Source organism: Equus quagga, chromosome 15, assembly GCF_021613505.1.
Source record: "Equus quagga isolate Etosha38 chromosome 15, UCLA_HA_Equagga_1.0, whole genome shotgun sequence".
In the NCBI taxonomy this organism is placed as follows: domain Eukaryota; kingdom Metazoa; phylum Chordata; class Mammalia; order Perissodactyla; family Equidae; genus Equus; species Equus quagga.
Window position 1 is genome coordinate 92,276,723 of NC_060281.1, and position 21,746 is coordinate 92,298,468.

General features: G+C 57.6%; 1 protein-coding gene across 5 annotated transcripts in view; it reads right to left on the reverse strand.

Moving 5' to 3' along the window:
• Window positions 1-1,518: 1,518 nt before the first annotated feature.
• Window positions 1,519-21,746, reverse strand: part of BCR (BCR activator of RhoGEF and GTPase) — a 123,418-nt gene continuing 103,190 nt past the window's right edge. The window contains exons 16-23 of one of the 5 annotated variants that reach the window (XM_046638906.1): window positions 21,441-21,572; window positions 9,353-9,412; window positions 8,568-8,677; window positions 7,185-7,324; window positions 6,105-6,239; window positions 5,172-5,277; window positions 4,522-4,684; window positions 1,519-4,155 (exon numbers count right to left, since the gene is read on the reverse strand). In XM_046638906.1, the coding sequence (XP_046494862.1) occupies window positions 4,066-4,155; window positions 4,522-4,684; window positions 5,172-5,277; window positions 6,105-6,239; window positions 7,185-7,324; window positions 8,568-8,677; window positions 9,353-9,412; window positions 21,441-21,572 (936 nt within the window). In that variant the 3' untranslated portion in view covers window positions 1,519-4,065. Of the gene's footprint in view, window positions 4,156-4,521; window positions 4,685-5,171; window positions 5,374-6,104; window positions 6,240-7,184; window positions 7,325-8,567; window positions 8,678-9,352; window positions 9,413-21,440; window positions 21,573-21,746 lie in introns of those variants that run through there. The other 4 variants (XM_046638905.1, XM_046638908.1, XM_046638907.1 and 1 more) reach the window with 4 other exon arrangements.

Genomic DNA, 21,746 nt, shown 5'->3' on the forward strand with positions numbered 1-21,746 from the left:
ACCACATCTTCTTTATCTATTCATCAGTCGATGGACACTTGGGTTGCTTCTATGTCTTGGCTATTGTGAATAATGCTGCAGTGAACATAGGGGTGCAGAAGTCTCTCTGAATTGTTGATTTCATGTTCTTTGGATAAATACCCAGTAGTGGGATGGCTGGATCATATGGTATTCATATTTCTAATTTTTTGAGAAATCTCCATACTGTTTTCCATAGTGGCTGCACCAGTTTGCATTCCCACCAGCAGTGTATGAGGGTTCCCCAGGGCCTCTTGTCACACCCTTGGTGTGACCTCCCCCTGGTCTCCTCCGGCCAGTGAAGGGCTGCACTGAGCTCAGGGCTGCTGCCATCTGGTCCTGTTTCTCCCCAGGACACACCATGTTGTCTACTCAGAGAAATGGCCATGGTGACACTCTATAGGCAGCAGTGTTGGAGGCCAGCTGGAGCGAGGATCACAGCCGAGGCAGGCGACCACCTCCCACACTGCCCATGCCCCAGACAGCTGACCATGCAGCTGATGAGGAGACCCTTCTCCTGGGGGGGGTCCAAGGAAGACCCTGAGCTCACTGCCCTCTGCCTACTTCACTGGTCACTTGCAGTCTGTTAGAGAAGCCTCGGGGCAACTGCTGACACAGGCACTGCCGATAGCAATGAGGGGCTGAGCGGGTGTGGCCCCACCTTCTACCAAGCTGCGCTGAGCACAGAGCCCACATCACAGGCACATCTCCACCCAAACACAGCTTCCCTGCAAGCTGGATGGGCTTTTTCTTTTTTTTTGCTGGGAAAGAGTTGCTCTGAGCTAACATCTGTTGCCAGTGTTCCTCTCTCTTTTTTTCCCCTCTCCAAAGCCCCAGTACATTGCTGTATATTCTAGTTGCAGGTCTTAGTTCTTCTATGTGAGCTGCCACCACAGCATGGCTACTGGCAGACGAGCAGCGTGGTTCTGCGCCCGGGAACCGAACCCAGGCCGCCAAAGCAGAGTGTGCAGAACTTTAACCACTAGGCCATCAGGGCTAGCTCTGGATGGGTTTTTTCTGAGGGCAAGGCTGGTAGCGGATAAGAGTGACCCATGCCTGCAGGCAACAAAAAGGCTGGACCTGGCAACACCATCAAAACTTCGGTCCCAGAAGAAACCATTGAGACCGAGGGGCTGGTGCAGGGCCAGGCTGTGTGTGGCTGGGGCCCTCCCTGACCCCGGGCTTGGCATGGCACCGCACAGGAGTGCCAGGCCGGTGTCCCCTCTGCCTTCTGTCCTAAAATAGACAGCCCCATGCTCACACTCGTCAGAGCAGCTGCTGCTGCTCCGTGTGTCCTATCACTGCCTGGTGGTGCCTGCCTGTGGGCACGCAGACCCGGCTGGGCCTGGCTGCTCCACAGTGTGGGCACACCACCCTCCCGGAGGGCTGCCCAGGCCCTGCACTCCACTGGCACGTCTTCCAGCTTTGCTGCCCACCCCCAACCCCCATTCCAGAGGCACCGATCATGGTTTCCTTTTCATGTAACAATCACCACTGAGGCCAAGTTGTCTCAGGTAACTTTAATGAAGTGTCAGCAGTCCTTTCCCCCAGGTGGCATATAGATGGTTGAGCCCAAAAGCAGGAATGCAGCCCTGAGAGACCAGCCACCCACCAACGGAAGGCTGGGCTGCTGTCTGAGGGAGCCAAGCTCACTGCTGCAGACCCAGGACCCAGGGCAGGAAAGCATCATTTCTTGTGGCAGAGTCCAGCAGCTGAGCTGCACGGAAGGTCATCTCTGGGCTCCAGGCCTTCACTCGCCTCATGCTGGCTTTGCCAACCCACAGGCCTGTGTGTGAGATGGGACGACAGAGGCAGCCGGGGATCCAAGTGACGGCCACCACTGTGGCCCAGCAAAGGGCGCTTTTACAGCTACACAAGGAAGAGTGGTCATTCCATCATGAAACAGCACACATTCTATATAAATAAAAAGTAAAAATGGGAGGGGTGTGGGAGGGAACAAAAATTGGCACAGACATTGATATATTGCTTTCCAGTTTCAATGCAACAGACGCAAATCTTGAGACACCAGGGGAAACAGAAATGAGGCTGGGCTTAGCTTTTCTAAGCAAAGTGGTTCCCTCTGCAGGGCGGGAGGGTTGCTAAGATGGACAGGGATGGGAAGCTAGGCCGGAGGAGGCCCGGAGCTAGAGGCCCGAGAAACCCACTGAATCCAGAAATGTACAGTGGGCAGAGGACGCTGCTCCCTGCCCTCGGCCCCCAGGAGAGCGGCTTTGCTTTTAAAAGGGTGGGTCTGCTCTCCTTGCAACAAAAAGTACAGCTAAATAAATACAGTATGCAGACGTAAAATCTTCAACTGACTTCGCTTTCTGTCGCCTGCCTCAGCAGGTCCACAAGCAAAGGGGAGGAGCTGTCATTGACACACCGGGCAAGCCCTCCCACCCCCTACTGCCCCAGAGATGTGGGAAGGATCATGGCACCAGGCCACCGGCTACTGGTATAATCCCAAGACAAGCAAACACCTTTTCCTGAGTCACGCCATCACTCCCTCCTCCATTAGCAACATCCTCTCTTCCTGCAAGCCCAACATGGAAACTTTGGCCCTCTCAGTTTACTTTTTCTTTTCTCCTCGCCCCAACTCCTCTTTTTAAAAAAAGTGATGCAATTGTTTAGATTTGTTTCTTCAAAATACTTAGTGGCCTCCCCAGTTCTCTTTCCTCTAAGTCGGACAGTCAGGACGGTTACCAAGAACGTCCTGGCTTCTGCACGGGCACATGGAGAGCAGGGACGGCAGGCGGGTCTGTCCTCCCACCTGCTCCGGGATGGGCGCCCCCACCCTCAGCCTGGCCTGGGGAGCAGCCCCTGTTCCTAACTGCCCACACTGCCAATGCTCCGGAGGCTTCAGAGAGGGCTCCCGAAGAAAGCAGCGCCGGCGCTTGGAGGAAGACAAATGCTGCTGGGACGCAGACTGTCCCCAGAGTACATTCTATTATCTTATTAGGTATCTGAATCTGTTAGGAAAAAAATTAGAAACTATGTATAAAACTTAAAAATATTCAAGTATCAAAAGGCTATTCTGATCAAAGTTTAAAACAAGCCGTCAGCAAGCTGCCGCCGAGAGGAAACTTTTACAAAAGTTTTCTGAGTCTGTTCAGCAGAGAGCAAGGGAATAAAGCAATCTTGTCTCCGGGACGAGAAGGGGCAGGGAGAGTGTGGGCAGCGAGGGCGGCAGGCTGGAGGAAGACAGAGATCAAGGCCTTTCTTTTTAAGCCAAAGAGGAGAGCGTGTGCCCGGCGGTTGGTCGGGAAGGTGGACTGGGTCACTCTCCCAGAGAACAAGCCATAAAGTGCGCAGCCTGGGCCTCCCTCCCCCTGGGGTGTGGTATAGGAAGTTACACCGCTCCCTGGGGAGCTGTCTTCCCAGGGGCACGTGAACAGCAAAAACAAAGCAACAGGACAGAAAAGAAGACGACCCATTTCTACACAGAGATCCTTTTAGAAAAAAAAGAGAAGAAAGGAGGTGAAAGGGGTCAAACGCTACACAGTGCTGACTTAGCTTCCCAAACCCCGTTACAAACAGGAGTCGAATTTCTAAGTCAGGGAAATGGAAATGCCCCCACCCACACAGGGACGGGGCGTGGCCCCTATGGTATGAAGCAGCAGCAGTGTTTATTCAAGACACAACAGTGAGGGAATTTGGTCGTGTTCCCGTCTCCCTGGAAAGGGTGTATCTTGATGAGTGATCCAGTAGAAATCTTTTAAACTCTGATAAGTTAAGTTCGTAACAACCACTCCCTCCGCCTGGCCCAGGCCAGGCTTGCGCTCTCAGACGTGCTGGCTTGGGGCGCCCTCTGGTGGCAGCATGGAAAACCAGTCTGAGGCCAGCTGGGAGCTCACCGGCTGGGGGGCCCAGAACCGCCCAGGCCACTCGGCCTTCCGCCAGGGGTGGCTGTCTCGTGGCAGACGGCCTGGCCCTTGGGGGTGGCCCAGTTACTCCTTAAGAAGATTCGGTTCCCACTCTTCGGATGGCCCGTTTCACCAGGAGGTTTCCAGGCTGTTCCGCCGGCCTCTCGGAGATGGAGTTGGACCTCTAGACTTCAGTGGAGAATAGGATGCTCTGTCTCTTGCTGTCTGGGGCAGGGATGGCCTCCAGTTGCAGAAAATACAGCAACACCTGGACCTGTCGGAGCAGAGCAGGAGGAAGGGGGCTCAGAGAGGTGCTCATGGGGGAGGCGGGAGGTCTTCCTGGCCAGAGCCCAGGGCCTGGCGACTGAGGCCACCCTCATGCTGAGGGTGCTGGTGACAGGAGCCCCTCACAGCCAGAGGTCTGGGTGCACCTGGATGAACACCTGGTGGGATGGGCCCTGAGACGCCCAGCAAGGTGCAGAGGAAGGAGCCCTCCCTGCCCCTCCCAGCCACATGGCTCAGAACCTTGGCCACCTCTCTTGCTCAGTTTGGGTGACAATGACTGGCAGAACCCAGGTGGGGCAGGCAGAGGTCACCTCTGTGAGGCCAGGCGGTGTGGCTGGAGCCTGTCTCCTCGTACCTGGGACATGACCTCCAGGGACCAGCTGTCGGTCATGGAGATGGGCTGGCTGGGGTTGGCCGGGAGCTTGCTTTCCTTCTCCGAGGGCCGGAGGAGCGTGGGGCCAAAGACCGTGGCGAGGTTGTGCAGGGACATCTTGTTCACCGTCTCCTTTTCAGCCACCCTGCGGAGGGCCGAAGCAGAGGGTGCTGTTGGGACAGTGCCTCCAGGACAGAGGTGAGGTGGAGGGCCGGGGCCACCTGGAGTCCTTGGGCATGTGGTGGAGGGCACCACCCCTTTCTGCCTTGGGCTGGCTCCACACACAGCCACCCTACCCGGGTTCTTCTGGGTCTGAGGAGTACTTGAGACTGGTAGGTGGCTGGGCCACCTCTGAGCCATGACCTGGGAGAGAGGAAGCCCGAGCACACGGACGGCTGGGGCTGAACCGCCTCGCTCTTCACTTAGGCCCATGGTGCAGAGGGGAAGGGCGGCGAAGAGGGAGCAGGGCGGCAACGCCTCTAGTATCCAGCGGGGGAGTCACTGCAGACAGGGGAGGGGAGAGATGCCCCAGGTGCTGGGGAGTCCCACAGGAGCCAGCAGAGCATGGGTGGATCACCCTTGCTGCCTGGGGGTCCTGGAGCCCTGAGCCCCCGGAGAAGAGCTGGGGTTACCTTTTTAGGTGGTCTAGAAGGAAGAGGAAGGTCAGCAGGTTGGCCTCGGGGAGTGACAGCAGCAAGTTAAGCATGCAGCTCTCCTTTGCAACCGGGTCTGAAAGAGCTGCAGAAGGAGGGGAGCAACTCTTACTTCTTGTGGTCACAACCACGAGCTGGAGGCCTCTCCAAGAGTGGTCAGATGGAGCTCCCAGGCCTGTGTCTGAGGGCACAGGATGGTCCAGGCCAGTCAATGTCTCAGCCCACACAGCACTGGCCCCCAGGCAGCACCCGGTGATGGGTGCCTGTATCGGGGCGGGCCACCAGGAAAACCCTTTCTACATCTCAAAGAGGTCAAAGGAAACATGGGGACCACTGGCAGGTGGCGCCAGGCACAGTTGCCCTCCCGGCTGACTCGGCCATTCCTGCCTCCTGCTCAGAAGAGCCTGAGGCATGAGAGGATGGCACAGGAGGAAGTGGGAGTAAGGGGCAGGAGGGTGGCAAGGCCCCGGCAGCTCCCCCGTCACTCTGCGCACCCTGGGGGCCAGCCCCATGCTGAATGGCCCCGGGGAAGACGGGCGCCGAGGCTGCAGCTGCCCCATACACCAGCGCTCCCACATTGGACATCAGCCTTCAGGTTGACTTAGGGTCAGGCCGGCCAGGGAGCCACACTTGACGGGCTTGGGGCAGCAAGGCAGGTATTCCAGGGAGGAGGACTGTGGCCACTTCACCCTCTTGGGCCACCTGGATGGACCGGGGCAGTGGACAGCCCCCGGAGGACGGGCAGAGCCCTCCCAGCACAGGCTTGGTTCTCGGTCCCCCGCCACTCGCAGAGTTTGGGTTGAAAGGCAGATGGTGGCAGAGGGCGCACAGCTCGGGTTCCCTCATCTCACCGCTGACACCCCCAAGGGCACCAGAGGACAAGAGGGAGGTGGGAGACGCCTCCGTGCTCACCGATTCCCTCGGCAAAGTTGGGGTAGAACTCGTCGGTGAAGAGGGGCTCGGGCAGCTCGCGGAAGTAGAGCTTCAGTGTCCCGGCGATGGCGTTGACATCCATCTCGCTCATCATCACCGACACGTCCTTGTTATCTGGACAGAGCACAGAGATGGAGTGCGGCCTGCTCGTGGATCCCTCCTCAGGTCCACTCTTCCGGCCTCAGCTGAGCACAGCTTACACTGACCACTTTTCGGGCTCCTCCCCTTGGGCAGCTCATCCAACTGTCCTCACAACTCCCCTGCTAGCCAAGGGGCGACCGCCACGAGGAAGCTGCGAGGCCAGAGGGACAGGCGTGGTGCCCGGGCCGGAATCGGGCGGCTCTGCCCCACAGCCACCACCCGGCCGCCAGTGTCCTCTGATAACAGGAAGACACTGGGATTACTGGTTCCATTTTAGTGTTTAAAGTGGTCTCCCCTTTGGGCTCAGGAGGCCGCTTGTCCTCCTAGCCAGAGGCCATGTCCACTCTGGTGGCCCAGAGGGAGCAAGAACGACGACAGGGCCCACCCAGGGAGCTCAGCCTTCCAGGGCTCCGGGCCAGGGAGGGCAGAGTACGCAGGGACCGAGTCCTGGCTCTGCCACCTTCCACTGAGGATCCTCTGGGGTCTCAGTGACCTCGTCTGTCAACTGGGGCAGTTGCACCGACTTCTTGGCGTGTGAGGGTGAGGAAGACTGAGATGCCACAGCACTGTGAGGAGCTGGGTCACCTCAGAGCCCTTTGCACTGCTTCACTGGCAGTCAGACCTCTTAGCCACCCCCAGGGCAAGCAGGCCGAGACCCAGTGGGAGGCAGGGCCACTCCACGGGGAAGCCCCCAGTCCAACCCTGCACAACTCATGCATGCACGGTTAGGACGGGCTAAGAAATGGCTTCTGCAGAACCTCCTCCCACAACTCCTTTTTGCTCTGATTTTTAAAATAATAGGCCACTACGTGAAGCAAAGGTGCAGAGCATGAGACAACAAGCACGGGCTCCAGAGGCGCCCTGCAAGTCTCTGCACCACGCCCGCACCTCCGACCCATGGCCCAGGCCGACACTCACTGACGTCAAAGGCCGCCTTCAGCGCCTGGATGTCCGTGGCCACTCCGGACACGCGGTAGATGCCCACCTCCTCCATGCCCCGGCGCTCGATCTCCTCCACGCACTGGCGCACAATGTAGGGCACCTTGGACCTCTCCCTCCTGCCGAGGAGGGAAACACGCTCAGCGCCAGCAGCCCTGCTAGGGCTGTCGGCGCACCTGCAGGTGAGGCGCTGAGGAGCTCAGGTTCGGGCTGCGCACACAGCCTCAGCTGCTCTGCGAGCTCACGACCGTCGCTGCTTATGTCCTGTCAGGGCCTGGGATCTTTGGGGGAAGGCCAGTGGGCTTTTCTAAGCGAAGTTGGCCCTGGGAAGTCCAGTGAAAAGACCGCAGGCTTTGGGTTAACGGATGGCAGCACAGCATCCTTAGAAAGCAGTCTGGCCTCTGAGTCGGGAGATGGGACCCGGTCTTGGCCCTGCCACCCACTTGCTGCCCGTGAGGTGAATCCTGCCCCTCCAGCCTCAGCGTGAGGTGAGCCCTGCACATGGCTGCTCAACCCCCGCCTGCCGTGGGGACGGCGCCCCCGGGCTGCCCGACGCCAGTGCTTGGAAGCCTGTGGCTCTCAACACTTTTCTCTTCCAAGTCTTAGCAATGGACAGTTCCGGCCTCTCCGTGCAGGACGCTGGGGTAAGAATACTTCAGAAACGGCAGCTGGCGCCGACTGGAGGCCTGGCTTCAGCAGCTAGTCTAGTTTAGCCACTGGACTCAGGAGCCAGAGCTCTTTCCCAAGCTGCCCTCACTCACGGGCTTATTTGCGGTGGCTGCTGATGAGTCCTCCCTGCTCACGCCCGGAGCCCTTCAGAGGCGGGGCGGGGATCAGCGTTTCGACACAATTCGGTGTGGGGGACTCCTGATGCAGGCCCCGGACTGGATGACCGGCGAGGTCAGCGGCCTGGCTGGATTCCATCCCAGAAGCAAATGGCTTCTGGGAGGAAGCGGCCTGTGTCCCCGAGAATGGCCCTCAATCCAATAACAGGCTTCTGACAACTGACCCGTCACAAAGGGGCAGGGATTCTCGTCACTCTACGGGAACCCTGATCATGACAAATTCCAAGTGAGGGACGAAAACCCCACCCTTGCACAGCTCCGGGAGTCGTGTGGGAGGCAGCCCATCCACACAGGAAGAGGGCAAGGACATTCCGGAGCTGATGGGACAAGTTTCACAGTAAACACGGGAGGCAGCTAAGCGCACAGTGTCCCACGGGCTTGGGAGGCGTCTTGTGCAGCGACCGTGCCACACACAGAGAGGGGAGACCCACACCCGCTCTTTCCTCCAGAAACACCTGGGTAGGGAGGTAGGCCATGGGGACAAGAGACGTGTGAGCCCAAGCCCCTTGCCACTCACTTGGTGACCACGGCAATCTTGACTCCAAAGACCCCTGTCTGTTTTCGGGAGGGCATTCTCTTCAAGCTGAACTCCCTGCTGGTGAACTTGACTGAGAGTTTCACTTCGATCTGCACGGGAAGAAGGGACGTGGTCGCCTCAGCATTCTCGTCCTCACGGCCTGAGTCCCCAGGGGCCCCGAGGTCCTTCTACCCCCTGGGCAAGCGGGCCAACTGGGGGCAGCCCCCTGGCCAACTCAGCAAGAGCCAGGAACAGTTACGGTGACTAAAGGACCGGCTTCTGTAGAACGGCCCCCAACAATCCCCACTGTGCTCTTCCTTTCTTAATCATAATAAAAAAATAACTAGAGAAAAAGTATAGAAACTACTGTAACAAAAAGCCACGAATCACCTACCAAAAGCTAACATTCTGTCACATATGCCGGGACCTTTTTTTGTGTGCGGTAGTGTCTTTCTTAAGATTAAACCCTTCTGGGGCACTGAAAGCTAATCAGGGCCCTTAGTTTCTAGGGGCAGATCCCAGGGTGGGGGCCCTGTCTGTCCTGGTGGTGCCACTGCATCACTGTTCAAGGAGGATGCTCAGCACCTGGTGGGTGACTGCACTCCAGACCCCAAACTGACCCCTTCCTGTGCAGCAGTCCTGACCTGCAGGGCTTCCCCCTCCCCCAGCCATACTCTCCCTCAGGTACCAGCCCAGCTCAGCCTCCTCTTGACTGTTTTGGAAGGCACTGGGGCCACCCTAACCTTCTGGGGGAAGTGGGCACCAACAGCCCCGTGGGTACATACCCCGTTCATGGCGATGACGGTCCGCTGCCAGTCTCTGTCCTGCAGGGCCTGGGGGTCCAGCTGAAAGCAAGGAGTCACGATTATCAGATGCCCTGCCGGGCAGCAGCCCAAACCTGCTACTTCTCCACTCCTGAGCTGAATCAGAGCTGGAATGCGGCCGGCACCTCTACCAGACACCAAGAAGGGTCCAGAGAGAGGAGAGAACCTGCTGGAAACCCCTGAAACCTTAGGGCCCTCGGCTTTCAGACCTTTGCTGCCTGGGGCTCAGGCTCACCCCAGGTATGAGCTGGCAACAGTTCGGGGCCCTGCACTCTGCCCTCCTTCCGTTCCTTCCAGATGGGAGCTGAAGTCCACGCTGGCAGCCCAGGAGCTGGGAGCCACGCCATCCACCATCACTACCTGCAGCTTAGTAGAGGCTGAGCCATCGGTTTCAGTGACATTTCAGGAACCCCATTTTCAATAGCAACTTCCCTGGGGGCATGCCATCCCAGCATTCGAGACTGCTTTCTCCCTTAATGCCTGTGAGGCCTGGAGGGGCCTCCAGCCCAGGCCAGTCCTGTGGCTTAAGGTCAGGCCCAGAAGGACCCAGAGCCCAGCCCCAGATCACACAGCTAGTGAGGGGGGCTGGAGGAAGCCCCTCTAACTTCCACTCCCGCAGAGCATAGTCTAAGCTCCAGTCTGCAGGACCATGCTGTTTAACACCACCTAACAACTTGTGTGCTGTAGGATACATTGAGCTTTGTGGGCAGGCCACGTGCCCCCCATCCACAGGGGCTCCATTCCCCCTTTTGGGAAGCACTCACTACCCACAAGCGGGCTGGGCCAGGTGACGAAGCACCTGGGGAGATCTTGTTAAAAGAATACCTCCCCAGGCTCCACCTGCGGAGCTGGACTAGTGGCTCCAGGTGGGATCTGGGGTTGACATAAGGGAAACCCACCAGGAGGTCCTGGTGTGAAGCCAGGTCAGCAGCCACTGTCCGACACCATATAACCTGGCATTCCTTGTACAGGGCCTTGTGGTCTCATCACTTGCTTTGAGCCACAGTTCATTTCTGCCACTAGGCTAGCTGGTTAAGAGCAGGGACCACGCCTCACGATTTCTGCACATAAATGCGTGTACACACACACACACAACAGTACTAAGCATAGTGCCAGGTCTAGAGGGGCGCTCAGAACAGGCATCACACGTTTACTCACTACAAGGGACCCGAAAGGCGACAGCCACCTGGGCCTTCTGCAGGTGAGGCAGCTGGAAAACAAGGTCCAGAGGCCTCTCCCTCGCAGGTGTGTGCCCCTGGGCCTGTCCCCCTGCACCTGCTCAGCACGGAGGCGCATCACAGGCACTCCTGGGGGTGGGCCCTCCTCATCTCCCCTTCCAGGTCCTATGGGTTAACATTCCCAAGGATCCGAAGTGTACAGCTGGATCGACACAGAAAAACAAAAGGTGGCAGGGTGTCTCCCTCCTGGGGCTGTGTGGTCACAGGTTCTTGTTCTGCATCTGTCCCAGGAGGTTCTTAGGGGCCACAACTCCCGGGCTACAGGGACTCTGCCCGAGGGGCAGGGTCTGTGAGCAGGGACCTGTTGCTTAGAAAGCACTCAGAGAAGGAAACCTCCCAGCGGCGCATCTCTGCTAGAATGAATCCCAGGCTTCAGGCAGGGCCCGGGGCTAAGTCGGTCTCCAGCAGGGGAGGCAGGAGGAGGATGACACCAGGACCCTTCCACGCTCTGGGACCAGCAGAACTCCTGGCTTTCTACCAGACTCCATCACCTCCAACTCGCGTGTCCTGGCCGCCCAGGAAGGAAGGGGCAGGTGCCGTTCCTCCCCCTCCCAAGGGAAGGGAGAGGTTAACACCATCGCTGGGAGTTTTACAAAAGGGAAACAGGGCTGACCCGTGGCCTAGTGGTCAAGTGCAGCACGTTGTGCATTAGTGGCCCAGGTTTGGTCCCTGGGCATGGACCTACACCACTCAGGGGCAGCCGTGCTGTGGCGGCGTCCCACATACAAACTAGAGGACAACTGGCACAGATGTTAGCTCAGGGAGAATGTTCCTTAGCAAAAAAAAAAAAAGAAAAAAAAGGGAAACAGAAGCAGGTGTGGCAGGAGACACCCCTGTCTTTCCCTCAAAGAATGGTAACCACTGAGCCCCTCTCCCCTCGAGAACTGATGATCACAGCCGACAAGCAGCCTGGAGACTGGGCAGGCAGAGGGACAGGGAAAGGAGGCAACTGAGACATCGAGATGGCAGAGACCCTGCCGTAGCACAGCCTGCCCGGCCCACCTGGCCCACCTGGCCCACCTTGCCCTTGCTCACGAGGTTTCGGATGCAGGTCCACAGGTCAGTGCCCCGAGCACACAGGTACTTTTCGGCAGAGGCTACCCGGCTCCGGCCCCCCCAGCGGGGGTGGAAGCACCGCAGAAGGCCCTGCATAGTGGCGGGGGCAGACAGCATCTCTCGCATCCTCGGCCCTGCTGCTCCGAGAGGCCTGTGCGGCCGGATAGGAGTGCTGCTCGACAGGAGCACGGAGAGCTCCCGGCCTCGGATGCCTTTTGAGGCGGCTTTGCGGGAAGCCACGCCCCCACAGCCTGGCTCATTAAGATCAAGGCTTCCGACCACCCCTGGGCTCTACTTTTTTGATCTCTGTGTGGAAAATCATTCCCGTCCCCCACCAGGAGCCTATTGGTTACGGGAACACCAATGCGTCATGGTTTTCTCTAAAGCCCAGAAAAGCCAGGCTTCCTTCTCAAGTGGCTGGTTTCCTGTGGGGGCATTTGGAGACGCTGAATAACACGTGTCTGGCTGGCCAGTCTGCCTCACGTCTGGAGGTGCCCTGAGGAACCCTCAGGGTCTGTACCACCCCAGCTAGTGACCCCAATAACAGCATGCACTGCCTTGGACTGAGGGTGGGGGACATCCCGTGGCTGCCGCCCCTGAGAGCACAGCCGGCCTGGTGATGAGTGGGGCTTGTTCCCATTGTCCACCCCCAGCAGTGACATCCAGCCCTGTGGCCCCCTGGCCCCACAGGCTGTGGCACAAGCCAGCCTCCAGAGCAGACCTGGGCCATGGTTCTGCAGGCAGCTCCTCCTTGGGCCCCCAGCCCTCGAGGTGGCCCCAGACAGGGACCCTGGATCTCTTCCAGTGGGAAAGGCCATCCCCAGCCTGGCTGAGCTCCAGAGACCAGAGCATGTTGAGCAGAGCGGAAGCAGCATGAATAACACAAAGTGAGACCGGCGGCTGGCTCGACTCAGTCCGGCCCCAAACAACATTCTCATGCGGCTATTTAAAGCACCAGAGAAGTAAACAAGCGGGGGACCAGGTTTGGAAAAACAGATGACCGAAGGGAGAGGACCAGGAAATGGCGGTTGAGGGAAAAACCCAAGAGCACTCCAGATGCCCATGAGGGCCCCTCAGGGTCTCAGGGTCAAGTTGAGGAATGTACCTGCTGCTGCGATGGGGACTGGGGAGGCGGGAGACGGGGTGGGGGGTCCTGCTCACACCTGGCGCTCAGGAGGACATCTGCATCCCCGCTTGTCTCCCCTGGGGTTGGACAAGGTGGGGGCCTCAAAGGAACGACTGTTGGGGGTGGGCCTGGTGGACAGTCGCCCCGAGGTCTGCCTAGAAAACTACCCCATGCATCTATGCCAGGGAGGCGGGGGGGCGGGGGAAGCCCAGGTGGGGCAGGGGAGTGGGGGCGGCCCAGGTTGGACAGGTCTGAGTGCTGCCCTGAGCGGCTCAGCAGAGAACCGGGGCTACTCCAGCTACTGTTTGTAGGCATGGCCAGTCGGGCAACCGATGGACATCCACAGGGTCCTCGCACTCACCTTGGCCTCAGGGCGGCAAGGACTAAACTGTCCAAAGGAGGAAATGCCCGTTCCTTCCTCACTTGCCTCCTTGTAGATGGTGGTTTCCTCTGTGCCCACTGTCAGCGCCCAGCACAGTCCAGCAGGCCCTCCCCAGCGCTCCTGACTGAGCTCCACATGTTTGCACCGTAACTGACTCCCTGGGGAGGGTCTTCTCAGAGAAGACCAGAGCACCTCCATGGGAGAGAAACGGGGTCTCCAGATCCTCTTATTACTACAACCTGTTCTCCAAGCTCTCTCGCCTACATTTTTACCTCTTTGCTGCCCTTCTCTGATCCCAAGCAGGCTCCAGCATCACTTAAAAAGATAAAGCAAGGCCCCCTGGATAGCTACAATAAAAAAGACAGGTGGTAAAAGTGTTGGCGAGGATGTGGGCAAACAGGAACCCTCTCACACTGCCACTAGGGATGTGCAGTGCTTCTGCCACTCTGGAAAAGCAGGGCAGGGCCTCACAAAGTTCAACGTGGCTGCCCGACCCAGCCTTCCACTCCCAGTGTCCACAAAGACTTGTGTGTTCGTGCTCACGGCAGCTGGAAACAACCCAAGTGTACGTCATTTGGTGAATGGGCAAACACAACACGGGACATAAACACACACAACGGACTCTGATTCAGCCATAAAAAGGAATGAAGTGCTGATACTTGTGATGACGTGGATGACCCTCAGAAACGTCATGCTAAGCGGAAGAAGCGAGTCACGAAAGACCACATAATACAGCATCATGCTATTTACATGAAACGCACAGAATGGGCGAATCTATACAAAAAGGAGATCAGCCTGAGTCTGGGGGTGGGAACAGGGAATGACTGTGAGAGGGTAAGAGGACACCATTTTGGGGTGACACAAATATTCTAAAACTGGATTGTGGTGATAGTTGTACCACTGCAAATCACTAAAAATGGTTGAATTATACACTAAAAATGGATGCGCTGTCTGGTGTGCCAGTTAAAGATAAAAAGATAGAGGGTCCCAAACTGGACCTCAACAGAGCAAGGGGGGCCCGGGTCCCATCACCACGCTCTCTCCACAGTGGCAGTGGTGCACTTCCTCAGGACAAATCCCAGGGAATCTGTACAAGGACCTACTCCAGTGGTTTTATATGTTAACAACTTTTACAGCCTAAAACCTTCCTCAAGCGCTTGTTGAAAACAATGACTACCCATTTTATGTTCTCGGCGGGAGAGACCCTGGGACCCGCCCCTCCAAGTCGGTGGTTAAGAGGCGATGTCAGTTTCTCTCATGCTCGTGTCCCTGCCACCTGGGCCAAGCCTCATCCATCTCTGAACGCCCCCAAGGCACCCAGGAAGGCACCCCCCAGGCACACGGAGGCCCCGGCACACGTGGATGGCATGAGCATGGCTGTGACACCATCCCCCATGACAGCAGCCAGCCCTGACATCCCGACTGAAAACCACGTGCCCCAGCCCATCTCCTTCCTGCCTGACGCGTCCCGTGGCTCTTGTCTTTATTTTGGTTGATGTTTGCCTCCCTGGCAAGAACGTAAACTCCCTGAGGACAGGGCTTTTGTCTGTTTCATTCACTGCGGTATCTCCGTGCCTAAACATATATGTATATAATATATAATATAAATATGTTTAATGTATATACAATATAGTAAAATATTTATTTGGCAGAGTGAGCATTCGCCACGTGCACCGGGGGCCCCTGAGAGCCAGGCGCCCGCCCTCTCACAGGTGATGGTGCTGGGGCCCCAGGGGTGGCTGGGAGAGGGGAGGCTGTGAGCGGGGGTTCTCCACCAGGCTATACCGAGCAGGGGCCAACTGCGCCCATTGATGGTGGGGGATTTCATGGAGGGGGCAATTCGCTGAATCTGTACTTCCATGACCACCCCTGCACCCTGTGGGCATTTTAACTCTTTAAAAAATGGTGATAAAATATGCATACCATAAAATTTACCATTTTAACCATATTTAAGTGCATAATTCAGTGGCATTAAGTGCATCCACAATGTTGCGCAACCACCACCACCATCCATCTCCAGAACTTTTTCATCATCCCAAACAGAAACTCTGTACCCATTAAGCAATAACTCCCCGTTCCCACCCTCCTCTCAGCCCCTGGTAACCTCCATTCCACCTTCTGTCTCTAGGAATTTGCTGATCCCAGGTACTTCATACAAGCGGAATCATACAGTATTTGTCCGTTTTGTGTCTAGCTTATTTCTCTTAGCATAATGTCCTTGAGGTTCATCTATGTTTTAACATGTGTCAGAATTTTCTTCCTTTTTCATGGCTGCATAATATTCCACTGCACGGATGTGCCACCTTTTGTTTATCTACTCACCAGCTGATGGACACTTGGGTACTTTCCAATTTGGGGCTGTCATGGTTAGTGCTGCTGTGAACAAGTGTGTACAAGTCTTGATGGCATCTCCACATTCACACAGCTGTTCCCAGGCACTTCAGTGGGCTCTTGGGGCCAAGTGCCACAGAACTGGCGGTCGAATGGGGAGACTGCCTGAGAGCAGGAAGTCCTCACAGTTTGGTGAGGGCTGGAGTGCAGGTGCCAGGGCAACGCTGGAAGGGGCGTAGTCAGACTTGCCAGCCTGTCTCCGGCCAAGTTTCCAGGCATGAGGCAAGCAACCCAGGCACAGAAGTTTGGGAAACCGCATACAGCCAGTCTCAAGTGCCAGGCTTGAATAAAGCAAAGGGTCAAGCCAGAGACCTGAGGCCCCAATCTCATTTGAGACTTACATAAAATATTTTAAAAAATCAAGTCTGATGTCCCCACTGGAACGTGAGTTGTGAGTCTAGCTAGACACACAAAAGATGAGGAAGAATGGGAGAGGACAGAATTCTAGGACTTGATATAAAGTCACTTGCTCAGGAGAGGAAACAGGGCCGAGGGGATTGAGCAACAGAGAAAATTCGCAAAAGGCGAAGAGAGAAGGGAAAGACTGAAGGAAGAAATTCCTGACAGTGGCAGGGCTCCAGCTTCCCTGGGCTCCACCGACCCTGGCGACTGCCCCTGGATGCTCCCAGGCACCGGGCCCCCCGGGCAGTGCCTTCGGGCCCCCATCCTGCCCCAACAGCATCCGGCCAGTCACTGACTGGACTCCTTCGGCCGGCCCTCCAGCTACTGTGACCAGCGCCTCCCCATGAATCCCGTGCTCCTGCTGTGCTACGAGCTGGGACATCAACATCTCCACTTTGGAAAATCCCTCCCTTGAAACTCCAGACTCACTGATCCCAACCCTCCCCTCCCCCCAAAATAACCGCACCATCCAAGCCACCTGGTGGCCCCGGGGCAGGGCCTGCGCTGGCTCTCTGCTTATCGGCAGTGTCCTCCCTTCCCAGCCTCTCTGCTACCGACTGTGAACCTGGGGGCCTGGGGGGCAGATATCTTCCTGTTCTTGGGATCCCCGGGGCCTGGCCTGCAGGAGGCCCTCAGTCACTAGGGTGGCATGGTGGGCTCTTGGTGTCTGAGGATGGACCAGGATGGCCTTGCCTCCTCAGATGGGTTGCTGAGGCTCAGCGCTAGCTTGGAAAGGACCCCCGCCAGGGCCCCCCACACCTGTCTGTACTCGAGGGCTCGGATTCGCATGCCTTGCCTCTTTCCTGGATAGTCAGCACCCCGGGGCTGTGTCCCTCCACACAGGGTCCCCTTCCGCCTGCTGGCCTGAAGCTCTGAACAAACGAGCTCACCCACCCCGTGTTCTGGAGGGGGAGCCCTCCACCGCCCTCTCACAGAGCCTCCATCTTTCGAGAGGGGAAGTGGGCGCCTGGCAACGCATGCAGGACAGCACCCTGAAGAGCAAGGGCTGAAACCTGAGCCCGGGGCCAGTGGTTCCTGAACCCTGAGCTCATCAGCACCATGTAGGGGAGTAAAGGCAGACTGGTCAGGAGCCCAGCCCCAGAAGAGTGGGACCGAGCTCCCCAGGTGATTCTGACACCTCCTGCCCAGACAGCTGTGAGCAGCTTTGCTGGAGACTTGGTTCCCTGGCCTCTTCGGGGGTTCCCTGGGTGCCTGCCTGGCCTCTGCCCTCCTGGCTGACTCTGGACTTCTCCCTGGTCCCCCCACCCAACACTCCCAGGGCGCTGCCCTTCCCCATTTCTCCGGAAGGGCTCTCCACTCAACTTACGAGTCAAGGTGCCTATGGGGGGCACCAGCCATCCCCGCCCCACATGTCATGCTCAGCAGGTGCCTGGTGTTACTGAGAAAGCCCTGTCTCAGTCTGGGCCCCCAGAGGCACGGACGCCCTCCTGCAGGTGTACTCCACACAGAAAACAGTGTGGGTGGGCGGGAGAAGGGGAAGGGGCCTGGCTGGGGTGGCAGGGTGTCATCACTGCTCCTCCTCTGACTTCCTTCCTTCTTCCTTCTGGGGATCTTGGTTCATAAACAAGCCCCGCTGGGAAGACGGTCGCTGGGGGCTGGGCCAGCTGCCACTACTCAGCATGACTCACAAAGGCCCCTCGAGCCACACTGGGATTCCTTCCCGGCTAATGACCGCTCAGGCGCCAGGTTTCCCACTCATTCGTCCCAGTGAAGCAGACGGACGAGGGGGTGGAGCCAGAGTCTACCTTTGCCACGAACGATGACAGTAACAGCAGCAGCTGACACCGAAGGCCCCCGGACACGGCTCTATGGCCCTCCACACCAATCTACACGAGGAAACAAGTTTGCGTGGGCAGAGTGATGACTCGTCCCAGGTCACAGGAGGCATGGTGGAACCGGGGAGTTGACAGTCTCTCCTTGACCAAGCTCTAGCGGGCTCCGCTGAGCCCTGTTTTCCAACTAGGCCTTGTCCCTGGGCATGTCCTCAAGAGCCCAAGTTTAGCAAGAATCCTGCTAAGTCAGTTTGGCAAGAATCCCCCATCCTCGATATCTAATCCCCCTGGGCATCTCACCAAATTCCTCATCCTCCCACCCCTGCCCCGGGGGATGTCCGGTGCCTGGCCTGCCTTCAGCAAGAATCCCATTAGGTGGGTGTAACCAGAATCCCCCTCACCCCTGACAGTTTCCTCTTAGGAATTTTCCATCTGCTGACCCCTCCCCCCGGCTCATTGGCTGTAAATCCCCCCTTTTCCTTGTTGTATTGAGAGTTGAGCCTCATCTCTCTCCCCACTGCAGTGGGGCCTATACCTATCTCGACAGTCCCTGGGTCTGGGGGTGGGAACAGGGAGTGACTGTAAATGGGAATGGGGAAACTGTTTTGGGTGATGTTCTAAATTTGGGCAAATGTTCTAAAACTGAACTGCTGATGATAAATAAAATCTATCTTTAAAGTCTGCTTTGCCCTTTCAACGAGTGCCACGAGTAATTTTTTTTAGCAGGGTCCCCATCCCCCACCCCCTCCAGTCTCCCGTCTGGGTCCTCCTAGAAGGACCGGCAGGGAGCGCTCTCAGGAGGACCCCTCACAGCACAACCGCATAAAAGCAGAAAGGATCTGAGAACAGCCAGGACGTGGGGGACGCCCCTTGCTGCTTACGCCCCCACCACCTTACTGCTCTCTTCTTCCCCAAGATGGGGCAGGTGCTCGCCTGGCACCCCCAGACCGTCTGCGAGCACAGGTTGTGTGCATAAGGAAACACTGTGTTTGCATCCAGTAATACTGCCGCCAAAGGTTTCCAAAGACGGCTTGATTCAATAAGAGGAAGAGTACCTTCTCCCTTTCCCTTTCTCTTCCCCACCGAGACCCCTGTTACCCAATGACAGTGCTCACAGACCCTGGCTCTAATCCTGCCATCCTCGGGACTCTAGTGGTGGAGCATCCGGGTCACTTGAGTCAAAGGTTGGTGGAATTTGAACCGAAAATAAAGAGCCGGGCACCCAGCCCATCGGCATCCTCGGCTCTCCGTGGGGCTCTGCAAGATTCGGGTCAGGGCCCGGGAGTGGTGTGGGTGCCCGGGCTGGGAGCAGAGGGAGAACGGCAGTTGCCCAGTAGATAGAGGGTGAAGACTGAATAGGCCTGAACATCGTCAACCAGGAGGTGCCAAGCCACATCAGTTCTCAAAGGAGTCGGGCACCAGGGTGCTCACGGAATAGCAACATCTGGAAACCGCTTCAGAGTCCGTCAAGAGCAGAATGGCCCATCCATGTGGTTGACTCACTCCACAGGATTCCCCGTAAAGCCAAGAGGGTGAACAAGATCTATGTAGCAATGTGGGGCTGGATCTCAAGGATGCCATGGAGAGTCAGCACGTGAGTTGTACAGCGGCACTGCATCTTGCGTGTGAGCCACCCGGGTGCAATGCCCCATGTGTCAAGGTGGGACTCACCCCAAGCTCACACGGGGTAACCCTGGTGGACGCGGGCACCTGGCTGGTCATAGATTCTGGTCAGGATCCCAGAAGTGGGATGACTGATAAACACTGGCTTGCACTTCTGCTTCTTCTATCCAGAAGCCCTGCTCTGCCAAGGCCCTCCAACTGGCCAGATGGAATGTGCGCCTGGTTGGGAGCAAGGAGGAACCAACCCCTCCTCCCCCAAGAGCTAAGTCACAGGAAGGATGCAGCTCTAGGACATCTCCTGAGTGGCCTTGGACCAGGAGTGGCCTTCACAGACCATCCTCATCTGAGGGGGGTCGAGGATCCTGCCTTCCTTGTGCCAGGAAAGGCTGCCGCCCTGCTCCCCAACATGTACCCCAAACCTTAGTGGACTCGCTGGAGCATCGCCCTAGGCTGGTCTCCCTTACTCCTTGGATCCCCCTTACCTCACGGGCCCAGCCCTAGGTTCCGTCTGTGGGGTCAGCAGAGGCCTTGGGCCTGCTCCCCTAGGAAGGTAATTGCTGTGGAAGATTTCATCGGCTTCCTCTCCCTGTGTCTTTGTAAGGCCGGGAGGGCACTCCCGAGGTGGTGTCTGCTGGTGGTGGGTCTCGGGGCAGGAATAGGGCAGTCACAAGAGCATTTCTGCTTTCAGACCTGGTCTCAAGGTATGGGCGGGGCGTAGTCCCGGAGGCCCTGAGCCACTGAGTTCCCTAATAAGCTTCCAAGGTGGGAAACCAGCAGCATGCATCTCCCGAGAGCCTGCTGGACCAGAGCAGGGCATGGAGCCGCCGCTAACTGGGTACTTGCTGGTCTGAATGACAAGCACGTGGGCCCTCAGCCACAAAGACAATGAATTAGTCAGGAGCCAGTCATCCTCTCTCTCCATCATTTCTCAGTTCAGTATTTCACCACGAAAGGATTTTTACTTTGTGCCCTTAGGGAAAGGAGGTGGGGCTTCTTAGAGAGCCCTGTCCTCCCACAGCCATGTGGAACAGCTGACCCACGCCCCCTGGAGGCCTCATCCAAGGGTCCAAGGGTACCAAGGAGGGGGGCAGTGCCCACCTCCAGGGGAGGGCAGGGAGGAACTGCTTAGCTGGGTCTGGTAAGATCCCTGCAAGGAAAGCAAATAGGTACTAGGGCTTTCTCCCATCGGGGAGCAGATCTGTGCAGGTGAGGCCACAAGAAACACCACAGGTGGCGCAGCTCCTGTCTGCCAAGAAGTGCAAAAGCTGGTGGTGGGCTTCCAGGGGCTGGGTAAGCTTCTGAAGGACCGAGGGCCCGGATGAGGATCTGGGGACCCCTCGCTGCTCCTGTATGGGCACTTACTCTTGGCCCATCGGGGGCTTTCATGCCAACTTTTGGGAGGACTTGTGCCCACCCCATTTAGGGACACAGCTGTGCCCCTTGGAACCTGGGTCTAGAAGCCAGAGAGGGGACAAGACAGGGGTAGACTCTGAGACTCCTGCACTTTTCCAAGAAGAGGTGGCCTCATAACCACCTCCCCGTTTTGCCTTTGGGTTCTCCTAAGGCCAAGGAGGAACTGAGGCCCAGGCTGGAAAAACAAGTTGAACTGAAACTCCTTTGGGAGCAAGATGGGGCATAACAGACACTCAGACAGACAGACAGACAGAGGGGGCAGGAAAGGACCCGTGAAGGCACCAGCCCAGGCTTCCCACGGCGGATGTTTCAGAGCTGGGCCTGCCTCACTCTGCAAGTCCAGGCACACCCCACCTGAAGCCGGGCCATGTCAGTGCCCCCGAGTGTCGAACGGGGAAAGGACATGGAGCATTTGGAGGTGGGGTGTGAGCGGGTCCAGAGGCAGGTAGACGATGACCAGGGGTGGGGTGTGAGCGGGTCCAGAGGCAGGTAGACGATGACCAGGGGTGGGGTGTGAGCGGGTCCAGAGGCAGGTAGACGATGACCAGGGGTGGGGTGTGAGCGGGTCCAGAGGCAGGTAGACGATGACCAGGGGTGGGGTGGGGCAGGACAGCGGCAGCCTCACCTGGACCTGGCCCTTGCCCATGATCCTGTCTGTGGTCTCGCCGTCCTCCTTGGCAATCTTCGTTTTGTTGTAACACTTTTCGTAGCACAGTATCCTCAAGGTCTGGGAGCCTTCCAGCTCGATCTCAAACTCCTGCAGCCCCCAAAAGAAGGAAAGTCCCCAGATAACAGACAGGTCCAAGCATGTGGCGTCAGTGCTACGGGCCGAAGGGGCCCTCTGAACCACAGCTCCTCAACAAACAGCTTCCTCGCTGCCCCAGGAGGACCGTCCTCACTTTAGTCCTGGGACGCAGACCCCCAGAGCACC